Source organism: Lycium barbarum, chromosome 11, assembly GCF_019175385.1.
Source record: "Lycium barbarum isolate Lr01 chromosome 11, ASM1917538v2, whole genome shotgun sequence".
Classification (NCBI taxonomy): Eukaryota; Viridiplantae; Streptophyta; class Magnoliopsida; order Solanales; family Solanaceae; genus Lycium; species Lycium barbarum.
In genome coordinates, this window is record NC_083347.1 from 52,578,884 (window position 1) to 52,600,185 (window position 21,302).

Below are 21,302 nucleotides of genomic sequence, written 5' to 3' on the forward strand. Positions count from 1 at the left end.
CTTTAGCTTCTTTTTCTTCTTCTTCTTCTTCTTCTTCTTCTTCTTCTTTATTTTCTTCTTGTTATTCTTCTCTATTTTGTTCTTGTTCTTCTTCTTTATCTTGTTCATCTACTTGATCTTCTTTACTTTCTTTGCCAGAAACTCCTACTTGAGAGGTTTCCTGTTCAGCAGTTTGATCAGAAAGAATATTTGCCTGTTCAGCAAGATCATCTAATGATGGCCCCTTAGCTCTTTTACTAACTGTAGATGATTTCGATGATTCCTCCCCTTTTCTTTTTCGTGAAGACATTTTATCTGCACACAGGAGATAAGCAAAAACACTTTCAATTGATTTGTGCACCATTTAAAGTAAATAAATAATGAATTTTTACAAGAGCTGAAGCATATGTTGCAACAAGTGTGTAATATATTGGAACAACTCCATCATATGTTCCAACAACTTCATAAGTTGTTGCAACAGATTATACATCTGTTGGAAAATATTAATACAGTTGTTGCAGCTTCCTCAGCAACTGTATTGATTAATTCCAGCAGATGGATAATCTGGTGCAACAACTGGTAAAGTTGTTGGAACATATGATTGAGTTGTTCCAACAGACTAATCTGTTGGAAACCATCAGAACAGTTGCTACAGCTTCCTCAGCAACTGTTTTAACAATTTTCAACAGATTTTAAATCTGTTGCAACAACATATTCACTTGCTGCAACAACCTCAGCAACTGTTGAATTTTTACTAACAGATTAGAAATCTGTTGCAACAGATTACTCAGCTGTTGGGTAAAAATTAAAAAAAAATGGCCTGGCAAGGCCATTTTTTCTAAGCCTTACAAGGACAACAATAGGACAACAACATCTATTTCACTATCAGGCTGCAATATCAGTGTATTACAAACACACAACAGTCAAAAATTGAGCAAAATACACAGCATTGCATAGACACCCTGCCCATGTTCTTCCTCTTCTTCTTTAACCAAAATTAGTCATTTTCATACTTTTATTTCAAAACTCTAACTTTTGAACCAGAAAAAACATTTGTTTCAATACAAACACACAATCATCACAAGTTAAACAAAATAAACCAACCTCAACTGTCAAACAAGTGCTGAAGTTGCTGCAACAACTTACTCAGCTGTTGGAAAAAATTCAAACCCTTTTTTCGAAACCCCAAGGAGAACAAGAACACAAAAAGTACCAAAAACCATAATTTCACAACCACATACACTATTTAACAACACAGAAACCCCAACAAGTGGAACAAATAGAGCAAATGCGGGTTTTGTCAAGCCCAACAAGCCCTTTTTTCGAACTCCTAAGGAGAACGAGAACACAAACAACACCAAAAACCAGAATTTCACAACCACATACACTATTTACAAACACACAAACCCCAACAACTCGAACAAATACAGCAAATAAGGGTTTCTCAAGCATTGAACAACAAAATAAACAACATTGCAGACAAACCCATGTTATTCTTCTTCTTCTCTGACCAAAATCATCATTTTCTCGCTTTGATTTCAAAACCCTAACTTTAAAAGAAGAAAAAGTTGAGCGATTTTACCTGAGAGAAATGGAGAGCAGCAGTTCGTATGAGATTCGGCTTTTGAAGAGGTTGAAGACGGTTTCAACAAGCACATTTAGCAGTTGAGATCAGTTTGTGGGTTTGAAGTTGAAAGTTTGAAGGAGCAGTTGAGATCAGTTCTTGTTTTGAATGAAGTTCGTGTGGTTTAGTTTGATATTGGACCGATGTTGATTTTGAAATAAATGGGGGGTTGGATTAAATGATTTTGGGTCTTTTTTGTATTTTATAAAAGATTAACAAGTTTGGCAAAATACATGTTCAACCCCAATTTTCTTAATCCTAAATTTAATTGGGTTTTGACTGGTCCTACAAGTTATCACCTTCAGTTAAATTTTCGTACTTCCAAAGCAATTCTTTGAAGGCAAGACTTAACCCAGAAATACAAGAAGACCCAATATCGTTGAGTCAACTCATCAACTTCCCACAATATCTTTCATTCTTATTCTTTAACCTTAAAAAAAACATTAAATTACAACTTACACTTTCTTTTTCTTTAGCCATTCATGCAGCGGATATCCCAAGCTTTGTTCTCAATTTTCTTCAGGTTTGCTCTTTTCTTCCTTTTTTCCTTTTTGCCTTTTTGGGTTTCAAAAATTTTACAATTTAAGCTCGTTTGTTGATGGGAAATTCAAGATCTTTTCTTCTTTCTTTTTTTTGGTTGAAATTCGAGATCTCTTTTTTTTTTCTTCAATGGATTGTATTAAGTGGAGAAGCATGTGAATTGTTTGACATCGATCTTTCTTGATTTATGGCTTTTAATATAATAATTCATACTTGTTTATTGTTTTGGTTCAAATTTCCTTTGCCAAGAATTGTTATACTCCTTTTTAGTATTATGTCTTTTAATATAATTTGTTCTTGTTTATTGTTTTGGTTCTAATTTCCTTTGCCAAGAATTGTCACACTCTTCTTTTTTGGGGTCAAGTTTTCCACAGTGTCTTGTATAGAATAGCTTCTTAATAATTTGATTGGAGTTGGGTGTATATATATGATCAAGAAAATTATAAGTTTTGTACAAGGATCACGTTTGCCCCTTTTCCTCAATTTTTCAGGTGTTTGGATCTGAAGTTTGTGTTTTTTTCCTATGTGTTGACTTTGTCTTAATGAATTCAAAAAGGAGTGTTTGTTCAGTGTTTCCTATGTGTGTGTCTACTAATATCATATTTCAGTAAAATTATCCTTTAGCTAAATTTGCTGGATGTCATTATAACTTGCAATTTTCTAGTGATAAGCTCAAGTTTATTATAGCATAATTGAGAAATCTCCTTACCACCCGGTCTTTCGTGTGAGAAAATAGGTTTCAATTAATCACACAACTACTTTCTGATCTCTAATTAGTTGGGATGATCTTTAGAGAGAGAATACTTTACTTAAAAATGTTGCAAGTGCTCCATACCAGAGGTGAAATTAGAGAAGGTTATTCAATTTCTATGCTACCTGTCCAATGGATGCATGTTACTTTCAAATTCTCTGAGGTGTATTCTTTAGCGTAAATTGATTTTTCTCTTCTTTTTTCTTACCGATGTTAAACAAATTTCGGTAATTAAACAATAAGCAATCTTTGCCTTGATGCTATATTTCAACTGTTTTTGTTGTAAATAGTCTTTAAGCATGATTTCATTACGGTTCATGTTGATATCCGTGCTAATTGAGTTCCACATTGGAAAAGTAGCAAAAAGGTAAAAGATTCTCAAGTAACACGTCTTAGCCATCAAGTGTTCGCTGATCATGAATGCAACTGGCTTGGAAATTCTCGTTTCTATGAATTTTCTTGGACGTTTAAACGTAGCAAGGATTCAACTTCCTAAGAAAGTTATATTTTACTACTTGCAGAATATTCTGGTTACCTATTTGGAATGAAGAACTTATTCAGCTGCCAAATTCTGTTCCGCTACTCTGCTAGGTAAGAGAGGGAAAGACCATGGCAGGGAAACTGCCAGAGAACGCTTCTTATCCAGGGTTTGCGGGAGTTGCATCTAGTATGCACATTCACGAAAAATCTGAGTCTTCTACCCAGAGATGGTACTTTACTACAGAAGAAATAGAAAATCACTCTCCATCAACAAGGGATGGGATTGATTATGAAAAAGAGTCACATCTAAGGAAGTTGTACTGCTCTTTTCTGCAAGAGCTTGGGATAGAGCTGAAAGTGTAAGATCCCCTCTATTCTAATCGGATAAATTTTTTTTGATACTTACATGTAGGCAACCACCATATCCTTTGGATCTGTCTCTTTCTCTTATTCCCTTACTTTTTCCTGGAGAACTCATGCAACTTGTGTGTGCTCAATTTCTCATTGGTGGTTTGTTGGACATATTTTTTTTTTTCAGGCCTCAAGTGACAATAGCTACTGCAATGATGTTCTGCCATCGCTTTTACATGCGCCAGTCTCATGCAAAGAACCACTGGCAGGTAGAAGTCATTTCTGAGTCTTGTAACACAGATCTGTTACTAATAAAAAAACAGATCTGTTGTTAATTCCTTCCCACTAGGGGTATTTTAGAAGCATGGTTTGTGTCTTGCAGACTGTTAAAATATTTGCTTTGCCAAACTGGGAATTGAGCTGCTTGACAGGATAAAACACTTGTATAAACAATGTTATGTGGAGCTTTGCCGAGAAGTAATATATATAGCTAATGTAAAATTGTTTCCTTGGTAAATTCTGATGTTACTCTTTGTAAGACTGACTGGAATTGGTTCAGATATCAATTTTAAGCCAGATGAGGCTTAATGCATTGCATTAAGTATGTCCCTATCTTTTGATTCATCATGCACTCTTTGGTGTGGCACTGCACTCTGTGCAGATTGTCGCAACTGTGAGCATGTTCCTTGCTGGCAAAGCTGAAGAAACACCACGCTGGCTGAGTGATCTTGTTGTTGTTGCGTACAAGCTTGTATATAAATGGGATCCATCAGCTCCACTGAGGATCAGACAGAAGGTGTGTTATCAAATATTCAGCTTTGTTATTTCGCGCTATCTTCTATACTTGGTTTTTCTAAAGTCATGCTTCATATCATAGGATATTTACGATAAGGAAAAGGAAATGGTTGTAGCTGGTGAGAGAATGCTGCTTGTGACAGTTGCCTTTGATCTTAACATCGAACATCCTTACAAGCCACTTGTTGCTGCTATGAAGAGGTTGGAAATTTCTAACAAGGAGATCGTCAAAGTAGCCTGGAATTTTGTGAATGATTGGTTAGTATCTTTCATGCGATCATGATGCTTCTTTATTTGTAGAATGTGATTCGCTTATTTTCTACTTTCAATTTTGAAACGCTAGAAATTAATTATCATGTGGTTGGTAGGCTTCGCACAACACTCTGTTTGCAGTATAAGCCTCATTATATCGCTGCTGGTTCCATGTTCGTTGCTGCTAAACTTCTGAAGGTGAAATTGCCTGCCGGAAAAGGGAATCCTTGGTGGATGCAATTTGACGTTGCTCCAAAGCAGTTAGAAGGTATGTTATATATTTACCTACAGAGTTTTCACGATTCCATGTTATTTAAAAGTGATGAAGAAATATCCATTATAGAGTAAAAATCAGAATAACGCTGGTGAGTTCTTAAGAAGAGGCAATTGAATCTATAGGCTGATGGTTGAGCTTCAAATTTAATATTGGAGCTGTTTCTCGCTAACAATCCAGACAATTAAGTTGCAAAATTTTCACCTTTGGGCTTTTGGCATCTTTGGTTCACTTGGATCAATTTTATAATGTCTTCCTCAATTAGAAGAAAAGCATACAGGAAATGCAGTTTTGTTTCTGTAATCTTGAAATGGTTGGGCTAAGGCTTGTAAAGTAAAGTTTCAATCACATCAAACTAATGTTATTCACAGAGGTAAGTGATTTACATTCTGGGGTCATGTAGTAATATACTGAAAGCACCGCTCAAGGAAATAGGACAACAATGTAGTCTTGTAAAGTACTTCTGATTTATCTCCTTAAAAGTGTACATCATATGTCCCTTATTCTTGCTCTTTGGATAATTTAAACCAATCCAACATTTTCACATGGCAAGACTGTTGTTACATATGGGATACCAGAGGATCAATCCCTTACCCTTGCAATGTCTTAAATGAAGCACTAAAAGAGAGACCTACTTTCTACTGAAGACTCATTTGCAGTTAAACCTTTTTTTAAATGAAAACGTCCTGAAGCTGTGATGTTCTCTACACTAGATAACAATTAATAATCCAGAAGTTGTGGGGACTCAGCACTCCTTCCTTGTTTGAGCTTCTTTGTACGTACTTTTTCGTATAAACTAACCCTTCTTCCTTGGTAAATGTTTCCATTCCATCCTGTTACGCCCTTAATGACTTGGCACCTCACTTCTTCTTCTTTTTTTTTTGTTTTTTTTTTTTTGTTTTGTTTCTCAGAGGTTATTCAAAAGATGCTTCAGTTGCTGGAGCAGAATCAGAAACAAGTAATACCATCGACTTCTGGCAAGTTGACTGAATCAAAACCCGTTGCTGGAAAGGCAACTTCAAGCGGCACAGAGTCTTGTATCTCAAGTGTGTCAGTTGTTGCACAAGATTCCAGGAACAAGGAATTGGTGGAGACTAGAGGGTCATCTGTATCTGTAACATCCAAATTCAGCGAGAAAGAATCCTGCAACAGCTTCAACACAGTCAAGGAGACGGAGCATTTGGAGACAAGCGAGTGTGGTAGTGCAAATAGTGCAGTTGAGGATGGTGTTTGTCAGCCATTAAAGAATGAGTCCAGAAAAGAAATTTGCCAGACTGTCTCTGTCGGTGATCACAATGGAAAAATTGACATTGATCGAATCCAGCAGAGATTGAAGAGGCGGAAATTGGAACAGACTTCACTGAAGAAATCAGCCATGTATGATGAGATCGATAGTGAGGCTTGGATTGAGAGACAGCTGGAAAATTTGGGATAGTGCCACTTTCTGGTTGTTCATTGGATGAAATAGGTTTTATGGAAGTATAAGCAGAAAAGCAAAAGAGGATCACACTTATATGATGCATTGAATTAGGAAGGTGCAGGTGAAAAATTTCAGCTAAGAAGTTTGAAATACAGAAACAGTTACGGTAACATATTTCTGGTATCTGGTTCAACTCTTGTTTAACTGATAATGGACTCCAACTACGGTGTCTACTGCGCATAATGTCTCTTCATGCCTTGATGTTTTTTATATAAAGGGTATGATTTTGCGCAGTCCATTTCTATGCTAAGCTAAGCTAACCACTCCTTTTTAATGTCTTTTTGAGCTCAGTAGAAAATTTAACTGTTTAAAGATGGGATGCCCCAGAGAGAGGGTAGAATAGATATTTGCTGAGCTAGGCGTTGAATAAGATTATTACCCGAGGGGAGGGGGGGGGGGGGTAGGGGGTCACATGATATGAATCATCTGGCACAAAAAGAAAGAGAGGATGTCAGCTTGTAGATCAAATTAATGGGTTTTGGAGAGACCATTTCGTAAGGAAGTAAGTTTGGAAGACATTGCCAGAGGGAAGTAAACAAGTCCCTCATAAGTGCACTTTTTGCAACTGGGTTTGCTTATAGCGGAAGAAAGAAATACTTCAAGTGATCAATTTGTGTATTGTTTGTTTTCTTGCTGCCCTGTACTAGCGAAGCATCAGAGTATTCTTGTAGTCAGAGAAGACACGAGCTTGTCAACATGTACTGTTAACAATTCTTTTTGTTGTGAGCATTTTTGTTCGATTAATAAGTAAAAAAGCGATGACTCGGAAGTCATCATTGAACATTCTATCTTCAACTGAAAGCTCTCTTATTTGAAACCAAGAACATTTTAGTTGTCAAAATCATTACTTTATGATCTGTAAGCTTATGGTTAATTGCAGGTTTTAATTAATCATATGAGTAAAAATCTACACTAAGAGCTGAAGCAGATCTGGAATACTGTACGTGTGTGCATCATGTGGCCTATTTGGCTTGAAAGGAGTAAAAATGTTTTGGATGAGAAACAGAACACATGTTTTGTAAAAGTATAAATGCATATACAGTCTATACTTTTGGTGTAGGGAACACAGGGTAAGATGATACGGCTTATTTTCTTAGCTTTTGGACTTTATGATGCCAAACAGTCAAAGATGAAGTAACATCTATTTTGAAAAGGGGTGGTGGTGGTGGTGGTAGAAACTCGTTGGCTCTTCTTCACGACATAGTTCACTGCAGTTCTGAGTAAGTCATTGTTAAACGACAGCAACATTTCAGTTGAACATCATCATGGGTTCTCGGACTTTTCACCTTTTTTTTTTTCCACTCTAAAGATAAACCAGCAACATGAAGTTAGAAGCTTGGCCGGGAGGGAAAAAAATTGAAAGAAGTGTTTTAATAAACATGCAAAGAATACATACTACTACCAAGTACCTACAGTAATATTACATCAATCAAGAACCTTAATCCTAACCTTGGCATACTTGGATAACAATACATTCCGCAACTTACTGCGTCTGATGGCTGCAAACCAAGACTTTGGTGCTGTTAATGATAATTCACATCTGCTGCTTACTTCTTGCTTAACAGACTGCCTAATGGATCAAATCACTAACCTAAAAAAGACATGTCTAATGGACCAACCTCTGCGCACTGATCTGAATTGATGCCATGTTCAGATACTTTGCACAACGATTACCACAAAAAGAAGTGGGAGAAATAGAAGATAGTCTGCCCAAATAATAGATCAGCATTGGTCAACACATTGGCTGGTGGGGAGCAAGGGCAATCCTGTAGGCTCAAACAGCTAAAAGAAGATAAAGATAACTGAGAAACAATATACCACAAAACTAAGCTAACTGCAAAGCATAACAGTATCACCCTATCTAAATTCCTGAAAATTCAGCTTGCTTCAAAGGAATGCCTTTAATTTATAGTCCAAAAATTGAATTTGCTAAATTAATCAACCTCTACGCTTTTTCCTTTCCTTTTTACCTTTGAGGCAAGTTTCATTCGCTCAGTCCTTTCCTTATCAGGTTCTTCTGTTAACACTAGATATCGACATGTGAATCAATACATTTTTGATGTGTTTTCTTCAAAACAAATGAAATTACTTACAAAATAATTTTAGGCTATTGGTTTACATGTGATATTGATTAATTAATGAATGATATTGGCGAAAATACTTTGGATCAGATCTGCACATTTTTCACAAAGATAACTGAATACTGCCTTCCCAGAATAATTTGCTGAATAGTAGTAGTAAAGGATCAAACATACAGCAAAAACTTTTCTCGAAGGTGCTTTCAAGAAAAAACTAAAAGTTCTGCTCACAGAGAGCTCAGGATTCTGGAGGAGAAAGGATGAACTAAAGCTCTGTGATTCAAAAATGAAAGGAGTTGAAGCGAGTTGCATTAGGAGCAAGTCACATTTGACAACTGGCAATCCTCCATACTAGCAAAACGACTATGGTGCTATAAAGGTAGAAAGCTTTGGTTTTAATGATACGTACATGAAACTGATCACAATAGAATATGGAAGTAACTGAGTTGCACCATTCTGACCAATAGAGAGGTAGAAGAATGTTCTGTTTGTGCACAGACAAAAGAAATGTTGGAGAGCCATACCATCTTCAAATTCTGCAAAAGGAACAAGTTACTTGCAAAGAAAATTGTTCAATAACCAAAAACATCCCTAGTGTCTGTCATATTGGCCAGTATTTCATCTGATTAGTTAATCCTGCATACAGGCGCCACAGGTCCTTTTTTCTTTTAAACAAAACACTTAAGCTACCAACCTCTGAAGCAACCTGTCTTAAAACCAAGAATAACATAACACAGTAGATGGAAAGAAATTTAGATATGGCACTTATCAACTAACATCTAAATAAGAGGTGACTAACATGGAACAGCTAAAAACTATATAGAAGGGACACAAACTGCTAATTAGTAGGCAAAGAGGTGCGACAAAGTGATTCAAAATATGTAATATAGCATTAGATGAGTCAATAGTGGAATCAGTCTGAAACTTATTAACCAGTACCAGATTCCACTGAGAAGCAGAATCCAAATATCCACTTTTACTGAACAGGGTTGTTATCTACAACTTAACTAAATGGAATTTGTATAGTGAAAAAATCAACTAAAATTCGAAAAACATGTACGAAAACTAAGCAAATCAAATGAGGCTCTAAGCAATCTGGAATAATCAAAAGGATCAAAGATGCTTGGAGCATGGAACAGAAGACAGAACCAAACTTACTTTTCTAATCCTATATGTTGGCATAGCACTGTGCTTTAGGGATGAAACCTTGGATACAATATAGAAAAAGCAAAATAAATAGATAGGGAAAGTTCATCAATACCTTGATATTGAAAGAAGTCCATGCTTGATAGCTATTTATCTTAAGGACACATAATCATGGGCCTTTGGAGGTGCAATTACCAAAGCAGTAAAACTGAGGAATAAATCAAAGTACTTGAAATGAATTTAACCTTTTCAAGCATATTAAAAATAAAAAAAAAGTCTTAATGCATAGGCAAACGAAAGAATATAGGATTTTGCCTAATTGGAGTACTCAAGTCAAGAGTCCACATGCTGCAAAATTCAATACGAAGAACTCAATGGCTTTGGAAAATATTTGTCCAGCCTTCTATGATGTACAAAGAATAGAGGAAAAGTAGAAACATGAACTAGGAATGAGAAACAAATTCATAAAATTCATGACTGGTTTCGTGGTAAAAGAAATTCAAGAGTGATATTTGACTAGGAGGAGAGCACATGAGCACATTACAATGGTTACCCTATGCCTTTGGAGGAGCTATGTGAGCAGTGAGCCTCAACCTACAATTCAATAAAAGTTTCAGAACAGTTGCCTAGAGGTATAATTTGGAATTGTGATTATTGTTGCAAGCATTTTTTCTTTAGGGAGCTGTCAAGACAATCCCATAACCATACCAACAGCACTGCCATTGTTTGACACACCACAATACAACTATCATCATAGACATCATTACTCCAGGCCTTCACCATTAACAAGACACTCATAGTATTCCTGTGATAGCTCTCTTAGTTTCCTTTTCATTCTTTTTCTGCTTTATAGAATTTCCCGACTGTTTCAGCATTTGAGCCATCAGTCAGCCTTCACCTACTTTAGCAGCTTTGAACTTCATCACTTCTACAACTTAAATTAACTAGGTTATCGATCAATCTCAGGACTGGTGCATCGATATATGGTCCTTGTTCTTTTGAACATTTGGCAGTAATATTGTCCATTACCAATGCCATTGGCGCATAATCGCTGCTCATGTTCCATAAATCTGAGGAACGGCATGTTTCGTTAAAGCTTGTTAAGTACCAAGGAAACATCATTGAAACGAAAATAAACACACACTTAGAGCCACAGAGGAGGAATATAGTAGCTGGACAATCTTTGAAGTAATTTTTTTTTTTTTTTTTTTTTTTTGGACAGTTAACATAGTTATACTGATAGATATAAGGTCTAGCACTCACATGTTGCTAGTAATTCACATAGTCTGAACCCACCCTCCTATACAAAAAACAAAAAAAAAAAATGTCGTCTCATTTAAAATGTGTGTAAGTATGTAAACAAAATCCACCATGAGGAGGTTCTGATGAGGCTGCTCTATAATTCAAGCTTTCCACATGCATCCATTCTGGTTGTGAGGGCATGAATCACAAATGACTATCAGGCACAAGAAGCCGTGACAAAAGGGAAAGGGGTATAAAATAGTTAACAAAGTGCATCATTTTGTTACCTGTATACCAGTTCTGCTACCGGTAGATACAACTCACAAGCATTGCATAACCTTGAAACATGAAAAGTGGAATTTCACCGAATGTGCAAAATTCTGCTCATGATAAATCTAATCGAGACAATTCCTGGGTAAGCCTAACAGATAACTATGTAACTAAGGCAGCTTGCTATCCAATCCCACGTCAAGTTCACAAATTATAAAAGATAGTCTACCACCTATAAGCTTCTCATATTATTCTCTCCCCAGTGACCAATGACAGAAATATGGATCGGCAAAAAATTACCAATGACGGAAATATCAAATCTCCAGTATATTGGTCATTAGATCATTTTCCTTTTTTCACAAAGAAAAACATGCGAGCATCATGTTGAATTTCAAATATTGAATAATCATGCCCTCAAAGCACGCTCTGTCTGTCTGTCAATAAAACAAGAAATGCTCGAGATAACAGGATGGGAACTGAAATAGATAAGTACTGCAATTTTGTAGCTGCCAATTATGTCAAAGGTAGGCTCATTCTTTAGCCCATCAATTTCACAAACAAATGTATTCAGTTCAGTACATTAGCCACGATACCAACCAAAAATGCTGAAGAATATCCCTACATTTGATCTGAATGACAAGATGAAGCCATGTCAACCATGAGCTGCTCCCCTCACCTTTTTATATACTAGAAAAAATTTACCAATGACAGAAATGAAAATAACCAATATATTGGTCCCTAGATCGTTTTCCTTTTTCACAAATTAAAACATGCGAGCATCATTTATAATTTCAGTTATTGAGATCTGAGATTTAGATCAGATTAGATCTGATATCTGATATTTCAGATCCTTTTCCGGCCACTATCACATTCAGGTAATACCGGCGACCAGGTAACGCCGGCGACTTTTCCGGCTACATTTACTTTGCTTTCGCTTTTTCCTTTTTCTTCTCCTCTTCTTCTTCTCTTCTACTTTTTTCCCTTTTTATCTGCCGGATAGCCGCTGCTCAGTCGCCGGCGAATTTTTCCGGCAACTTTTCTGGTTTTTTCGCTGTGAACAGTACCCCGACGTGAACAGTACCCCGGTGTGAACAGTACTTCGCGTGAACAGTACCCCGGACGTGAACAGTATTTTCCGGCGGCGAACAGGTTCATTTCGACTGGAGTTGGTACCTCCGGTTCTCATATCTATGCTTTGTTCATACATTTGTAGCTACATTTGCTGACTTTAGACCTTTGACTAATTTATTAGTTCAAACGCGTTTTCGTGGTTTTGGATATTGATGGTAGACTAGGGTCATGTTCTCGTTCAGGGACGGGGACGGGGACGAGGGTTAGGAGGAGTAAGTGGGTTAAAGGAGCATCTAGACTGAGAGTAGGTTCTTGGAACATTGGGACGTTAACGGGAAAGTCCATAGAGCTAGTTAAGACCCTTAAGAGGAGGAAGATTAATATAGCTTGTGTCCAAGAGACCAAATGGGTAGGACCTAAAGCTAAGGAGGTAGACGGGTATAAGCTTTGGTTCTCTGGTAGATCGAAGTATAGGAATGGGGTAGGCATTTTAGTAGATAGTGATTTAAGGGATCAGGTGGTGGAGGTTAGGAGAGTCAACGATAGGATGATGTCGATTAAGGTGATCGTTGAAGGGACCACTTTGAACATTATTAGTGCTTATGCGCCGCAAGCGGGCTTACGCGAGGAGGAGAAGAGGCGCTTTTGGGAGGATTTGGACGAGTTAGTGGGAGGCATACCGCCTACTGAGAAACTTTTCGTGGGAGGGGATTTCAATGGGCACATCGGGTCTATTTCGGGAGGTTATGATGATGTGCATGGAGGCTTTGGCTTCGGGGACAGAAATGGAGGAGGAGTTTCACTTTTGGATTTCGCAAGAGCTTTTGGGTTGGTGATAGCCAATTCGAGTTTTCCAAAGAAGGAAGAGCACTTGGTAACCTTCCGTAGTTCGGCGGCTAAGACTCAGATAGATTTTTTACTTCTTAGGAAGGATGATAAAGGTTTGTGTAAAGATTGTAAGGTCATTCCGAGGGACAACCTTACAACCCGACATAAGCTCTTGGTGATGGATTTAGGGATTAAGATGACGAGGAAGAAGAGGGTCGGGGATGATCGACCTAGGATCAGATGGGGGAGTTTGACCACGGCTAGTACCCTGGAGATGGAAGAGAAATTGAAGGATATGGGGGCCTGGGATAGTAGTGGGGATGCGACCAGTATGTGGGATAGGACGGCTAGTTGTATTAGGGTTGTAGCAAGGGAAGTGTTGGGAGTCTCGACAGGTAGTCGTGGTCGGCATCGAGGGGACTGGTGGTGGAATGGAGAAGTGCAAGGGAAGGTGGAAGCAAAGAAGATGGCGTATGCGAAGCTGATGGAAAGCAAGGATGAGGTGGAGATGTGGACGAATAGGGAACTTTATAAGATAGCGAGGAAGGAGGCGAAGTCGGCGGTTTCGACGGCAAAAACGGCAGCTTTTGAACGCCTCTATGCTGAACTAGAAGAGAAAGGCGGGGATAGGAAATTGTTCAGGCTAGCCAGGGTGCGGGAGAGAAGGGCGCGCGATGTGGATCAAGTGAAGTGCATTAAAGATGAGCATGGAAAAGTATTGGTAGAGGAGACTCTCATTAAACAGAGATGGCAGTCATATTTTCACAAACTCTTGAATGAAGAAGGGGAGAGAGACATCGTGTTGGGAGATTTGGAGCATACAGGGAGGCGTCACGATTTTGGGTATTGCAGGAGTATTAAGGTTGAGGAGGTTAAGGGTGCTGTCCGTAGGATGCGCAGGGGAAGAGCGACCGGACCTGACGAGATCCCTGGGGAATTTTGGAAGAGCGCGAGCTCGGCAGGTTTGGAGTGGCTGACTAGGTTGTTTAATGTCATCTTTAAGACGGCAACGATGCCCGAAGAATGGAGGTCGAGCGTAATGATCCCTCTATACAAAAACAAGGGGGATGTCCAGAGTTGCGAAAACTATAGAGGTATCAAGCTACTAAGCCATACTATGAAAGTGTGGGAAAGAGTGGTGGAGATGAGGGTGAGGAGAGGCGTGTCTATTTCAGAGAACCAGTTCGGATTTATGCCGGGACGCTCAACTACAGAAGCCATTCATCTTGTGAGGAGACTGGTGGAGCAGTATAGGGAGAGGAAGAGGGACTTGCATATGGTATTCATCGACCTAGAAAAGGCTTACGATAAAGTTCCAAGAGAAATCCTATGGAGATGTTTGGAGGCTAAAGGTGTACCTGTAGCATACATTAGGGTGATCAAGGACATGTATGAGGAAGCCAAAACTAGAGTAAGGACAGTAGGAGGGGACTCAGAGCACTTTCCAGTTGTGATGGGGTTGCATCAAGGATCAGCTCTTAGTCCGTTTTTATTTGCCTTGGTGATGGATAGATTGACGCGACAAATTCAAGGTGAGGTGCCATGGTGTATGCTTTTCGCGGACGACATAGTCCTGATCGATGAGACTCGTAGCGGAGTTAACGCTAAGCTGGAGGATTGGAGACATACCTTGGAGTCTAAAGGATTTAAGCTGAGTAGGACCAAGACAGAGTACTTAGAGTGTAAGTTCAGTGAGACACCCCAGGAGGTTGGCGTGGAAGTTAGGCTTGGTGCTCAGGCCATCCAAAAGAAAAGTAGTTTCAAGTACCTTGGGTCTATCATGCAAGGCAGCGGGGAGATTGACGATGATGTCACACATCGTATTGGGGTAGGGTGGATGAAATGGAGGCTAGCTTCAGGAGTGCTATGTGACAAGAAGGTGCCACCACAACTGAAGGGCAAGTTCTACAGAGTGGTGGTTAGACCGGCTATGTTGTATGGGGCGGAGTGTTGGCCAGTTAAGATCTCTCACGTTCAAAAGATGAAAGTTGCCGAGATGAGAATGTTGAGATGGATGTGTGGGCACACTAGGAGCGACAGGATTAGAAATGAGGCTATTCGGGATAAGGTGGGAGTGGCCTCGGTGGAAGACAAGATGCGGGAAATGCGACTGAGATGGTTTGGGCATGTGAAGAGGAGAGACATAGATGCCCCAGTGCGGAGGTGTGAGAGGTTAGCCATGGATGGTTTCAGAAGAGGTAGGGGTAGGCCAAAGAAATATTGGAGAGAGGTGATTAGACAGGACATGACGCAGTTACAGCTTACCGAGGACATGACCTTAGATAGGAAGGTGTGGAGGACCCACATTAGGGTAGAAGGCTAGTATATAAGTCTCGTTATCTTTCCTTATTAGTAGGCGCATTAGCGCATTATAATTTCTTGTGCTTTGATTTATGTTATTATTTGCTACTTTCTGTACTTTGATTACTTTATTTTATCTGTGCCGCTTTCGTGATTTGCATTTCCATATCGCTTTGAATTCCTTGATTATCCTGTTTTACTGTGTCGCTTGCATTATTTCATTGCAATATCGTTTTAAATCTTTTAACCTTATCTGACCCCCTTTTTATGCTTCTATTGAGCCGAGGGTCTCTCGGAAACAGCCATCCTACCTTGGTAGGAGTAAGGTCTGCGTACATTATACCCTCCCCAGACCCCAAGATGTGGGATTTCACTGGGCTGTTGTTGTTGTTGAATAATCATGCCCTCGAAGCACTCTCTGTCAATAATAAGAAATGCTCAAATAACAGGATGGGAACTGAAATAGATAAGTACAACATTTTTACAGCTACCAATTACGCTGAAGGTAGGCTCATTCTTTAGCCCATTAATTGCACAAACAAATGTATTCAGTTCAGTACATTAATCAGGATGCCAACGAACAACCCTGAAGAATATCCCCACATGTGATCTGAATGACAGGAAGAAGACCATGAGCTGCTTCCCTCACCTTTTTATATAATAGAAAAATTATCATGTGACATAGATATAATTTGAAACCAATTGATAAACAATGTGAAAATTGCTGGAACAAGAGGAATGAATGGCGGTTCAACAGTGACCCGCTGAATTACTAAAAAGACTCCATCCAAATAGCAAATAAATAATACCAAGCTCAACCTAAAACTGCATAGACAGTCAGATTAAGTGCTGAGAACATAATGCAACCTGTGATTTTCAAACAGAGCTAAACGCACAATATCTTCTCTGAGAAGTAATATCTGAACGCACATATATTTTGTACATATATGACTGACAACAATCAGAGAATTGCTTTGAAGATGGTAAGAGATGAACTCATATGCTAAAGGGCCACGTTAAGACAAGGAATGAGAAAAAATTTCAAAAAGAAAAAGAAAAAATTCGACTTAGAGTAAAAGTAGAAAGAATTGAACAATATTTCAAAGATTTCATGCCCATTACAATCTCTTATGGAAGTTAATTAAACCTGAAAATATAATGTAGCACCATAAAGCGCAGAAAGAGATATTGAACAAAATAACCATAGAAAAGCATTACAGCTTAAGAGCCGCTATTGCTTCAGATTTAAAATCAACCCTCAAACTCAAAACTCTTCTAACCTCAGCCGGAGTAAGTCTCCAGGTCATGGGTCCTGAGTTTTCACCCCAGAAATCCAGAATCTCAGAGACCTTCTCCAAGTTTAATATTGTAGCCATTTGGGTTAGACGAGCAAATTTGTCCCTAACAGTCCTCTGGGTCATGTTGGAGAAGTAGCTAACAATAGCTCGAACATCTCTGTCAAGTTGAAGACCTCCAAGTTGACTGAATCTCTTTTGCATCATGATAACCTCAAGCCTCTTAACAATAAAGTCAATGACCAGATGTACAAGCAAGTCATAATTGTTAGCAGTCATCAACGGTTGAAGCCATGCCACATTGGTCTCTACAGCATGGAGAAGCCTTTGAACCCATGGGTCATTTACCTCATTGTCAGCATATTCAGATTCAGACAGCTCATAGCTGATTGTTGCAACAGTATCCAACACTGGCCGAATTCGAGGCGTCACAGTAGCCACTAGTTGTTCCAACCCAATGTTCAAGGCCTTCTTGAAACCATTGCTCATCTCATTTAATTCAGATAAACAGGATTTGACTCTCTCTCTATCCGCTGGTGCAGGAAAAACCTGACAATGCACTCCAATTAAGACTAGCAAAAGAACCAAAGGTAGCAAATAAGAAAGAAAAAATGTAACCTTAATGGTATCTTCTGCATGTATGATTCATTTCGAAGGTAATCTTCTTTTATAAGTGATTACCTTCAGTATGAATCATAATCCAAGAAGCATTTTAAAAGATTGAAGGCAACAGATGAACGTAACAGATAATCACTCTAGATTTCAACATTAAGGGTAGAAAGCAAAGAAAAATGAGTACCTAAATATGGGTATAATCCCAGTGGAATCTAAGGTTATATATGGACTTAAAGTTCAAGGGATTCTCAGAAGCACAACAGTTTTTATGCCACAAGATTATGACATGAAATAGATGTAACAGACAATCATTCTAGAATTCAATGTCCCACTTACTTCTCGCCCAAAAAACCAAAAAAGTTAACCAGAGTAGAACTACAACGGATGTGATGCAGTACATCATGCTAGCCCGTTCACCCATGTACTAATATTTCATAGTATACATAAAGTTGAGCAACAAAATTACAGCTTTTCTTATTCACATCTTAAAAAGCAGATGACACATTCATAAACTAGACTAAAATTGAGATAATATGAGCGATCAATACAAGAATCTAGTACTAACCTCAGCACATTGTTCTTCAATCTCATGCCGTAATTTCAATGCATACTCACCACTCACATCCATATTATTCAAAGCCGTAGCAATCTCTGTACCAGTCTTTTGCACAGCAACGCCACCTGTGAACAGCTTTGCTCCAAGATTAGGCTCTCTGATCTTCTGCTGCAAAGCCTCATTGTACTCACCACCCAATAGACTTACAGCACTGCTTAAAACTGCAATCACAGAGTTGATATTTGAAGTGGATATGGACCTTCGACAACAGCTCTGCAGAACATAGAAGACATCGTCCACCATGGAAGTAGTGAGACTATCAAACACGAGTTCATCAATTTTTATAGCTTTTCTCACATTCTCAACCATGAAGTATCCTTCCAAGATCACATAATAACCAGTAATATCTTGCACAACTTTACTGAAATTACCACTCCTAAAAGCCTTTGTGGCACGGGGACCTAATTCGGGATCAACAGAACTCAAACCCCTAATCTTTGATATCATAAAACCAGTGTAATCCTCACCCAACTGCGTCAAAGACAAGATCTCTTCCAAATACACTTCGATCTCCCTTGGGTCCGGTCCCTCAACTCCAACAGACAGCAAATCACTCTTGTAAGAATTAATCTCAGAAGTCACTTTCGCTAATTTCCTATACTCCATATACTTCTTTATAATAGTTGAACCGCGAGAATCACACTCTTCTTGAAGCTCACATATTGCATAAACAATGCCATCCTCTCCACACAAGCTCCTTAAAGTTTCATCATTCTCTTCAATAGCCAAGACGATGTCTTTAAACAAATTAGTCAAACAGGATACAAAATTAAGCTGGTTCTGGCCGGGCCCCTGCTGATCACTCATCATTTCCACCAATTGCTCATACTCAAGGCGCGATCGCATAGCAATAACCTTCTTCAAATAAGCCACGTACACTTGCAGCCCCTCCTCCTCCAATGCCAACGGTGGATACAACCTTATGAAACGCAAAACCGTGTTATGGTCACGTTGATCCACTGCTGCAGCCAATTTCCTTCGAACAATCCCTTCAAGCTGTTTTTTCGAGGCAAGGAGCTGATCCCTCTGATCCGAAGCAGCTGAATCCTTGTACTTTGCATCAAGTTGAAGGAAAGTCGACACGTAATTGGCAGCAGATTCATAGTCCTCGGAATCGATTGCTTTGTTAACGCCTTCAAGGCAATTAGAACGATGCACAATAGCGTCAATACGAAGTATCGTGTCGTTAACACGTGATTGAGCGAGATCGAGCTGGCGGACTTTGGCGCTTACCTGTGGGAATAATAATTCAAAGTTGTAGGAAACCAAATTTGTTCAGGATTTGATATTTATTTAATTCATGTCTAAATAGGATCTCTAGTCAAGATAATATAAAAATAGATTTTCTACTTCCTAGCTAGGGTGTTGCTAGCTATTTTCATATACAGTAGAGAATTGTAGAGCACATTCAACATTTATGAGTTTATAAATAAAAATATGGGAAATTTTAAAAAATATACATCTTTTGAAACTTATTACGCCACGTAGCCCAATATACAATATTATACAATATTATACAGCATCATACCTTGGGGGAAAGCATTATACATAATGTATCATATCAACCTTGTATAATAGTGTATAAAAGGTGTTTATACACAAATATGAGCTAAATCAGGGTAGCAAACTCAAAGTATGGGCTACCTAGCGTAAATATTTTCAAAAATATACAACAACAACAAGCCCAGTATAATCCCACCATGTGGGGTCTGGGGAGGGTAGAGTGTACACAGACCTAACCCCCACTTTGAAAGGTAGGGCGGCTGTTTCCGAAAGACCCTCGGCTCAAGAGAGGAAAACAAGACAAAAGGTCAGATAGGACCAAGCATATTGAAAACAATATGAAAACAGGGAATAACAAAAGCGAGAATACATAGAGCATAATTTTCCTGTTTGGTGCTGTTAATGACAATTCACCACTGCTGTTTATTTCTTGATTAACAGATTGCCTAATGGATCAAATTACAAACCTAAAAAGGACATGTCTAATGGACCAACCTCTGCATACTAATCTAAATTGGCACCACATTTAGACACTTTGCACAAATCACTAAACTTCATATTGCACATTCTCTGCGTTCAACTGGAACTCTATATAATTTTCATGTTTGAATATATTACAGTGTATATATATAGATAGGTGGATCCAGAAATTGAAGTTTATGAGACAATAACTGTGTTCACAGTCATATATATATATATATATATATATATATATATACACACACGACATTATACCTAGGGGAAAAGCATTGTAAATAATGTATCAACCTTGTATACAGTGTATGAAAGGTGTTTATATACAAATATGAGATAAATCGGGGTAGCAAACTCAAAAGTATGGGCTACCTGGCGTAAATATTTTCAAAAATACACAAACAACAACAACAATATAGCCAGTGTAATCCCACAAAGTGGGGTCAGGGAGGGTACCTTTGCAGGTACAGAGGCTGTTTCCGATAGACCCTCGGCTCAGATACAAAGCAATTAATGATTTTGAAAGCGTAATTTTCCATTTACCTGATCGGCGAGGAGTGACGTGGAGCTGACATTGGAGAAGAGATGATCAGCATCAGCGTTAACAATGTCGAGTACTTGAGCAGATTTTTGAAGGCTAGAAAGCTGTTTGTCGAGATCACTGCGATGGGAAAGGATAGTGTCGAGTTCAATATCTAGGGCACGTTGATAAGCAATGCATTCATGGAGAAGTCTAGTCATTGCTCCTACATCTGTCAGTTTACGGACTTGAGATAATGCTTCAGCTGTACCGAATTTTAAGGAAGATGATGAATCTAAGTTGTTGTTGTTGCTGCCTTCGTCGGATTCTCCTTTCTGCGCCATTGATGACGGGATGAATTTTTCCGAGTCTGATCAATTTAAGTCGTCGACGATATTTCTTTTATTGCCCTTTTCCGTTTCACCCAAATCGGGTGTTAGATCTATGTAAGATGTTTTTTTTTTTTTTGGCTAACTGGGGCATTTAATTGATAAAATAAAGGAAAATTACATGGGCTAATTAATTATTGGTGACCAAAAGCTTTTAAAATTGAGCGGAGGTAACTCAAATTTTTTTTATTGAGTAGAAGTGATAAAATTTTGATTAGTGATTAAGGACTTTGATTCATTTTTTAACTTGCTCCCAAATTTTATTTTTTACACTTTGGCTCAACTTAATAAAATCCTAATAACCTAAAATTGGTAGGGAAAAAACCCACCAACCCCCCTCCCCACAGCGATTTTTTTTTTTTTGCTCGCTCACCCCTCCTCCCCGCTCACCCTCTCTCCCCCCACCCCTCACCCTTACCCCCCACCCC

The 21,302-nt window shown here is 38.6% G+C and overlaps 2 protein-coding genes across 3 annotated transcripts; one reads left to right on the forward strand and one right to left on the reverse strand.

Annotated features, from left to right (window-relative positions):
- The first annotated feature begins 1,919 nt into the window (after positions 1-1,919).
- On the forward strand, positions 1,920-7,607 carry LOC132616721 (cyclin-T1-3-like). 2 transcript variants are annotated; one of them, XM_060331317.1, is made up of 7 exons: positions 1,920-2,126; positions 3,416-3,733; positions 3,913-3,994; positions 4,387-4,521; positions 4,603-4,778; positions 4,889-5,040; positions 5,958-7,607. In XM_060331317.1, exons 2-7 carry the CDS (start codon positions 3,504-3,506, stop codon positions 6,479-6,481), a joined length of 1,299 nt encoding a protein of 432 aa, XP_060187300.1. In that variant the 5' UTR covers positions 1,920-2,126; positions 3,416-3,503; the 3' UTR covers positions 6,482-7,607. The 2 variants fall into 2 exon arrangements, with proteins under 2 accessions (XP_060187300.1, XP_060187301.1); XM_060331318.1 differs by having other exon boundaries at positions 3,486-3,733.
- An 8,901-nt stretch (positions 7,608-16,508) lies between these two features.
- Positions 16,509-20,957, reverse strand: LOC132619325 (conserved oligomeric Golgi complex subunit 4). The gene is made up of 3 exons (XM_060334263.1): positions 20,509-20,957; positions 17,938-19,221; positions 16,509-17,306 (listed from the first exon to the last, which is right to left on the reverse strand). The coding sequence occupies exons 1-3, from the start codon at positions 20,827-20,829 to the stop codon at positions 16,677-16,679; spliced, it is 2,235 nt and encodes a 744-aa protein (XP_060190246.1). The 5' UTR covers positions 20,830-20,957; the 3' UTR covers positions 16,509-16,676.
- Between the last annotated feature and the right edge of the window lie 345 nt (positions 20,958-21,302).